This window comes from Chlamydomonas reinhardtii, chromosome 13, assembly GCF_000002595.2.
Source record: "Chlamydomonas reinhardtii strain CC-503 cw92 mt+ chromosome 13, whole genome shotgun sequence".
NCBI lineage: Eukaryota > Viridiplantae > Chlorophyta > Chlorophyceae > Chlamydomonadales > Chlamydomonadaceae > Chlamydomonas > Chlamydomonas reinhardtii.
The window spans coordinates 4172228-4180024 of record NC_057016.1 but is presented as its reverse complement, the minus strand read 5'-3'; the positions used below and the strand labels follow the sequence as shown (position 1 = coordinate 4180024).

The following is a 7797-nucleotide window of genomic DNA, read 5'->3' as shown; positions in this document are numbered from 1 at the left end:
CGTTTTTCGGCTGTTTTAGGGCCTTTACTTTCCCAGTGCACGGGTGGGCATTGGGGTGCGGCGACTTTAATTTCGCCCATGGGAGCACTAAAGTGCGCACAAGGGAAGCGTCCTCCGCATTCACATAATGCAGTGCCAAACGCACGCCGCCATACCATCGCACTCGTGGTCTCTTGCCCCGTAGCCTGCCTCCGGCTGGTAGCCCCCTTACCCCCCGCTGACTGACCCCAAGTTGCTTGCCAACGCACAGGGCTCCGTGGGGGTGGGGCGCAGCCCTGGACTGCGGGGGGAGCCGGAGGGCCCCGGCGCCCCGCTAACCCCGAGACCAGGAGAACCTGAAAAGGCCGCGGATGATGTAGCCTGCCTCCATCAGACCCCACATCCGCATTGAGCCTCAGTGCTGTGGACTTGGTTTGATGCGCGGCGCGTTGGTGTAGTCGTGCAGCTGTCACAGACTCCTGCAGCTGTCGGGCCTGACTTTCAGCAGTTTGGCACGCTCCACCAGGCTCTCTGTCACCGTGTGCAGCGCTGCAGGCCTACCTGCCACCCTCCGACCAACCCGTTAACGCACAGCACTGCAAACTAGACTACCCCAGATTACAAGGCGAGTTTGTTTCTGCCAGAGTACAGAGGCGCTCAGTCCTCCGGCCTTCGTGCAGGAGGCAATCGAGTGCCGTAACCAGGACCACCGGGCGCACCACCACCTCATGTAGCAACAACCGCGTGTCCACCTCGTACAGCACCACCACAGAGTCTCACCGCCATAAAAGCACGCAACCCAGCACTCGTCCGCCACCGTGTGGGCCAAGGAAACTGCAGCCCAGCCATCCCAGACTGTACCAAATCGGCCAGGCCAACCCATGGCCGCAGTACTGGGACCGAACCATAGTCCTACTACGTAGCGAACACGGTCTGGTCCTTGCGGCTCTTAGCCTCCACAGTGCCAGGCTTGACCTTGGACGCCTCGTGGCGCGCCAGCTCCGGAGGCACGGCGGCCTTGGAGTCCTCCAGCAGCTTCTTGAGGTCGAAGAACACGCCTATTTGCGTGTGTGTGTGCGGGTGTGCAGGCGTGAGCGTGTGCGAGGACAAACATGTTTTGGAGAGGAAGACAGGCGAATGTGCGACAGGGAACCAAGAAACGCAATTCCTGCAAGGCATCATGAATCTGACTAGCGCAAACCCGCCAGGCCATGCGCCGCCGGCCCGTTCCCCGCACCCCTTGCTTACCCGTGTCGCCGAGCGTGAGGAAGGTTACGGCGATACCCTTGCGTCCGGCGCGGCCGGTACGACCGATGCGGTGGGTGTAGTTCTCGATGTTGGTGGGCATATCGTAGTTGACCACGAGCGCCACGTCGGGGACGTCGATACCGCGGCCCGCCACGTCGGTGGCAATGAGCACGTTGTAAGTTCCGTCCCTGCATGATGGTATGGGCAGGTAGGGGCAACGTGGCGATGACATATACGAGGGACAAAGCAGGAACCAAATTGTGAAAAGGCAGCGAGCATCATGTGTATATGGTACCCCACATGCCTGTCCTCAAACAATCCCCTTGAGGTTACAAACCTGAATCCCTTGATGCCGGCCTCGCGCTGGTCCTGCGTCTTGCCTCCGTGCAGGATGGTGCAGTGGTATCCCAGCTCGTCCATATGTCTGCGTGCAGAGAGTCGGAGTGGGTGTGATGTTGGCGATAACGAGGACGGGGACGAGGGGCGTATGATCCAGCGCGTTCATTAACAACCCGAGGTGTCAGTAAAGGGTGAGGGAGCAACGCAGCAGCCTCGCGTACGGAGCCACTTAGCAGTGCGTCCCAACTGGGACAATCCCACACTGACCGGCAGGCCCTAGGCGCACACACCTGTGCACATTGTCGCACTGGCGTTGTGTGTTGACGAACACAATGACACGCTTCTCGTCCACGTTGTTGAGCTCCTGCTCCAGCCTGTGCAGCGTGCGGCGGTGGCGTGGGGAAAAGGGCTTAAGAAGCAGCAATGGCGGGCCGCAGGGTGGGAGCAACGGAGTAGTCAAGGGACATGCTCTCGACACCTCTCTGCCCGTCATACATGGTTCCCCCCCAGCGCAGCACTCACAGTCGTCCCTTCTCGTTCTCCTTGACCACGAACACGCGCTGCGTGACGTTGTCCGTGACCCTGCCCGCGCTGCCGATCACCACCACCACTGGCCGGCGCAGGTACTTCTTCGCCAGCCGCTCCACCTGAACATTGGGGTTATGGCGTTAACAGAGGGTAAGCACACATTGTGGCCTGCTAGGATCCCACCCTGACACTGTGACCTGCTAGGATTCCACTCTGACATTGTGGCCTGCTAGGACCCCACTCCGTTCTTCACCCCAGCGCTGCACAGGACCCTTGCCTCCTGATTCAACAGGTACGCACCGCGGGTGGCATGGTCGCGCTGAACATGTATGTGGTGCGGTAGGTGCGGTTCTCCTCCAGCACCGCGCCCTCCTCGTCTGGCTTAAGCGTGCTCTTGGGCATCGCGTCCAGCACGCCAATCACCTGCACAAAGCAAGGGCGCAAGCTTTGCTTTGAGCAGAAGAAAGTATAAGAGTGTGTGGGGCGGTGCAATCAGCATAACACTCGGGGGCTGCCTGTCCTTGACATACCGGCAAGCGCACCACAACCCCTGTCGCTCCCTTCCTGCCTGCCGCCCAGCTCTCACCTGCGGCTCGAAGCCCAGGTCGATCATGCGGTCCGCCTCATCTAGCACCACATAGTTGCACTGGTTGAGCACCGCATAGTGGCGGTCGATGCAGTCAAGCAGGCGGCCGGGCGTGGCGATCACAATCTCGCAGCCCTGCGGGTGGCGAAATGAGAGAGAGGGTGTGAAGAACGCGGGCGCGAATACGACGGGGCGTGGGTGCTGGGATGCTGGATTTCACGAGTGCCGGCCGCCGCGCCACGCGGCACCAAACAGGTTATCTCTGCGACTTTGGTACCTCTCTCCCCCCTCTGATGCCTGCCACCCTGTTCTCGCTCACCTTGCGCAGCTTGGTGCCCTGCTCCTCGATGGACTGGCCTCCCACCACTGAGGTGACGCGGTAGCCGGTGTAGTGCGCCAGCTTGTGCGTCTCCTCCTCAATCTGCTGCGCCAGCTCACGCGTGGGCGCCAGCACCTGTAGGAAACAAGAGAAGCAAGCGAGTGGCGGCGCCATTATGGTACTGAGGATGCACACGGCCACAACTGACGCGGATGCTCGTTGTGTCCTAGCGCGCAGCTATCCAGGTAGGTGTACACGCGCGGACCCACCACGGCGTAGGGTCCGTCCGCCTCGTTCTCCTCGTTCATGGGCGGCTGCCGCATGATGTAGGCAAGCATGGGCAGCACGAATGCAGCGGTCTTGCCTGTGTGTGCGGACGTGGAAGTGCGATGGGCTTGTAAGCCACAATAGGCAATTAACGAGGACTTGCCCCAACGTCAGATGACGTCGGCATAGATAGGACTTGCACGCCCAGCACGTCGCAGCCCTGCACCCACCTGAGCCGGTCTCGGCAATACCAATGACGTCGCGCTGCTTGAGGCCCAGCGGGATGGCCGCCATCTGGATGGGAGACGGCTTCTTGTAGCCCACCTTCTCAATGGCCTGAATGGATACGCAATTCAAGTGTTTGAGGTGTACGTTCGCAATTCGTCGGCAATTGTGAGGTGCATATGCAAGGGTGCGAGGTGTATAGTACGTGAAACAAAATGTGATGAATCAGCGGCAGCGGCTGGAAGAGGTGCTCAGTTCTCGGGTGTCAACACGCCACGCCACCAGCCGTGCACGGGCTGTTGAGGCCCGTGTACGGGGCGGCGCCGTTTCGATTAGATCATGCTATGGTCCTCATTGCACCATGTTCCATGCCTCCTGCTGCTGCCTGCGATGCTGTGCTTGTTCCAAAACGGCGCCCACAGGGCTTGCAAACTCCACGGCATGGCGTGACATTCATACGCAAGCTACAAGCGACACTCCGCCACCCACCTTGAGCAACAGCGAGGGCAGCCCGCTCTCCTCCCACTTGCGGATGGGAAGCACCTGCGGTCCCAGCGTAACACGACAGGCCCAAAACTCTTCGGTCAGGCATTAAGCATGAGGCGCAGTCATCTCGCCCGCAAAACATCTGCATTCCCTCGTCCCTGTCGTCCATGTGTGCGATGCGTTGGCCGTGGGCCCATGCCCGCACGCATGCACCTATGCACCCCGGCACGCCCGCACGCACCGTGTTGACGCCGCGGTACCCGATGTTGAAGTCCTCCCTGAAGATGCGCCAGTCGCGCTCGTTCATCTCGTCCAGCGACTTCTCGGTCCAGTGCTTCTCAACCTGTGTGTTGGGCGAGCGGGCGAGGGAGCAACATCAGTGGTGAATGGTCCAGGACTTACCCACTAGTTTGACACGTGTCAAGTCACATCACATGCACTGTCAGGTCATTACTGCCAGGTCAGCACTGCCAGGTCAGCACTGTCAGGTCACCACGCACCCGCATGTCGAATCCGTCGTACTGGTCCGCCAGGCGCTTGCGCTCGCGGTCGTGCTCGCGCGTCTCGTGCGTGTCCTCGATACCCGCCGCCATGCGCGTCTGCAGGCGTGCGTGGGGCAGGCGTTGGGTGCCGGTATGCTGATGTGGTGCTCAAGTGTACTGGGGGCGTGGCAAGATGCAGGTCGTCTCCACTATCCCACCTCAGACACGCAGACACCAGCAGCCCAGCTCGAATCCCTCAGCAGCCTCTACCCGCACCACTACGGCACATTTGAGCCGGTTATCCAATGCCCTCACATCGCTCCCACCCATCTCGTATCTGGACCAATGTCGTGGCCTTCAACCAGACCCTCCCACCGGGTGTTCATACTAACGAACCCCACACCATCTCCGCCGTCCCTCACCTTGCGCAGGATTTCTGTCTCCAGCGCCGCCGCGACCTTCTTCTGCTCGCGGCGGTCAATGCCGGCGCGCATGCCGCGACCAAACATCAGTGCCGCCTCTGCGAAGAGCACGACAATGTGCAAGCGGGGTGCAATTTAGAGCCATAGACTGGTATGGCAAGGATTTCGGGCAATGTGCCACGGTCAGGCAGGCAGGCGGCAGAATCGGCTGCCCGGCATAGGCCCCTTTGGTCTCGTTTTACTGGGACATGACATAACATGACTTGACACCCCGCAACCTCGCCAGCCCGCACCGTGCAGGTTGTTGTAGAGCGGGTTGAGGTCCCGCGAAGTGTCGTCCTTGGAGTCCCAGTCAAAATTGAACTTGAACTTCTCGCTGGGGCGCAGCACCTGCCGGGTGCAGGCAGCAGGCAGGATCTTGAGCACACGATACATAGTACAGTACGGCACAAGCACGCATGCTAGCATGCAAGGCACCGACGTGTCCTCTGCCATTAGTCAATGCCTGAAGTCCAACGCCCCAACACGTCGCCCGTTTCCTCCGCACGCACGTCACATTCCTCTGCCGTTCCCACTCAGCCAGTCCACCTCCACCTCCAGTCCACCCCCACCCCTGCCCCAACCAGTGTCCCCACCCCCCCACCCGCCCCCTTCCACCCCCCTCTTACCCGCTTCTTCAGCTTTTCCATGCCCAGGTATTGCTGCTTGATCATCTCCAGTTCGCGCTCCCGCTCCGCCGCCGTCTGCTCGGGCACGCCGCCCGTCAGAGCGCCCGGGATGGGCGTCGTGCCACGCCCGGTGGTGCCCAGCGCGTTCCCGCCCCTGCGGTCGTCATCCCGCCCCCGGCCGCCATCACGGCCAGCATCGCGGCCGCCGTCCCGGCCGCCGCGGTCATAGTCTCCGCGGCCGCCATCACGCCGGTCCCGGTCCCTGTCGCCTCGGTCGCCGTAGCGGTCGCCGCGGCCCCGGTCGCGATCGCGTTCACGGTCACGATCCCATTCGCGCCCAGGCATGGGCGGCGGCGGCGGTAGTGCGCTGCCACCCGATAGCCGTGGCGGCGGTGGTGGGAGAGAGGCCACACCGGCGGAGGCGCCGACGGCACGTGCAGCGTCCATCTTGGCCTGCTGCGAAGCCTGCATGGCAGACCAAGCAGGACCAAAGATGGGCTTGATGAGTCAGCAACGCAAATCAGTGACTACCGTACGCAAGGCGCAAGCTCTGGAGTCCCAATCCCTGAACCCGCCGCCACTTCCCGCCAGCAACCAACCCCCAGGCCCCAAGGCCTGCAGCCCAGCTGCGTACGGCACTCACCAGCACGCCGGTGCGCTGCGCCTCCAGTTTGGCCAGGGCCAGCGCCTGGCGCTCCGCCTTGGTCAGGAAGCGGGGCTGCAGGAGTAGGAGCAGGAGTAGGAGCAGGAGCAGCGGCAGGCAGAGGAAAGAGCAGGAGGTCAGGCTCCGTGCCGCGTGCGGTGAAGCAAGGCGCCGCACCTACGTAACGTGCCCTGAAGCTGCTCGCGCGAGCGTCTCCCCTATCGTGGCTATCGTGGTGTGGAATCCCTTGGACATGGCAAGCAAAGCAACGATGTACGGCGGTTGCTAGGGCATGCCGTGCAGTGGGCTCGCGCGCGGCTGCCGAAAACTCCACCGGCCGCAGCGGCGGCGTGTCGTGTGGGAGGGCAGTATCGGCGTCAGTCCGCAACCCTTGCGCGGACCGTCCTTCTTGACCCTCCGTTTTGTCCGCAGGATTATTTGTACCATATTGACGCCCGTTGCTGTACCTAGGCCGGCCATTACTTACGTGCACCCACGTGTACACCGGCGCAGAGGCCGACCAGACTGTGACTGACACACTTCGTACCGCCCAACTAACGCATTACGCCACACCACAATAGCTGTTCACTGCCGCCCACCTTGGCCTCCTCTTCCTGCTGCTGCTTCTTTTTCTTCAGCAGCTCCTCTAGAGACAGCGGCTGCAAAAGGGACAAGGTGAGAGGAGACTCATTTAGTGCGTTTGTGGACGGATTTCTATCATCCCACTTGCGAAGCGCCCCAGCCTTGGGCCCTCCCGTGCCGACTCCAGCAGGCGATCTCCCTTTGACTCACCTCCAACTTCTTGCCAGGTGCCAGGCCCGGCGACGCCTCCTTTCCGCCCTTCACCGCCCCTTCCTCCTCGTCTTCCTTCTTGATGCGGGGGCTAGGGGAGCGCTTGCGGCCTCCGTCATCCCGGCGGTCCCGCTCGGGCCCATCCCGGTCCCTGTCGACACGCTCCCGCTCCTTGTCCCTGTCACTGCGATCTGGCCGCTCGCGGTCTCGGTCACGATCCCTCTCGCGGTCGCGATCCCGCTCACGGTCACGGTCGGGCCGGTCACCGCGGCGGTCCCGGTCTCCTCCCCGCCGGGCCTCCTCGTCACGGCCACGGTCACGGCGCTCCTCCTCGCGATCCCGGTCCCGCCGATCGTCCCTATCAGGGCGGCTGCGCTTACTCCCACGCTCAGGGCTGCGTGAGCGCTCCCGCTTTGCTGCCGGCGAGCGTGAGCGTGAGCGTGAGCGGCCCATCTGCCGGCTGCCCCGCCTGCTCGCCCGCCTAGCAAATGGAGACTATTTGTGTTGAATTTCAGAGGCACAAGAACGAGCGCCCGGCTCGTGGAGAGACTCGACTGGTGCCTATGCGGTGTTTAATATTGCTGAGCTCCGGAAGCACAACCTCAACGGTGATGGTCGCAGCCCAGAGAGCGATCTTGGAGTGAATGTGTTGAAGTATGCAGTTGTGTGCAGCGCAGGCCCCGTTGATGAGCGCACGTCCATGCACACTGGCCTAGGGCTACGTGCAATCATTCAGGTGTATGTGTAGTGCGTTTCACCTGAGGGCAATTTCTATAGCGAAGAACATACTTACCATTAACGGGCGTACCTGTC

At 62.0% G+C, this 7797-nt stretch overlaps 1 protein-coding gene across 1 annotated transcript; it reads right to left on the bottom strand.

Annotated features, from left to right (window-relative positions):
• Nucleotides 1–585: 585 nt before the first annotated feature.
• On the bottom strand, nt 586–7729 carry CHLRE_13g592150v5 (uncharacterized protein). Its single transcript, XM_043069782.1, has 19 exons — nt 6985–7729; nt 6792–6851; nt 6193–6267; nt 5550–6014; nt 5175–5271; nt 4882–4979; nt 4478–4576; nt 4219–4320; nt 3981–4034; nt 3497–3602; nt 3269–3363; nt 3000–3134; nt 2681–2815; nt 2395–2517; nt 2089–2213; nt 1857–1940; nt 1565–1651; nt 1228–1415; nt 586–1037 (listed from the first exon to the last, which is right to left on the bottom strand). Exons 1-19 carry the CDS (start codon nt 7435–7437, stop codon nt 895–897), a joined length of 2724 nt encoding a protein of 907 aa, XP_042917757.1. The 5' UTR covers nt 7438–7729; the 3' UTR covers nt 586–894.
• Between the last annotated feature and the right edge of the window lie 68 nt (nt 7730–7797).

Excerpts from the sequence above, each read along its gene's own strand:
- CHLRE_13g592150v5 (XM_043069782.1), bottom strand. The coding sequence starts at position 7,437 with ATGGGCCGCTCACGCTCACGCTCACGCTCGCCGGCAGCAAAGCGGGAG. Across the intron at positions 4,321-4,477 it reads ACGACGGATTCGACATGCGG|GTTGAGAAGCACTGGACCGA; the intron begins GTGCGTGGTGAC and ends CCCAACACACAG. Across the intron at positions 2,816-2,999 it reads AGGGCACCAAGCTGCGCAAG|GGCTGCGAGATTGTGATCGC; the intron begins GTGAGCGAGAAC and ends CGCCACCCGCAG.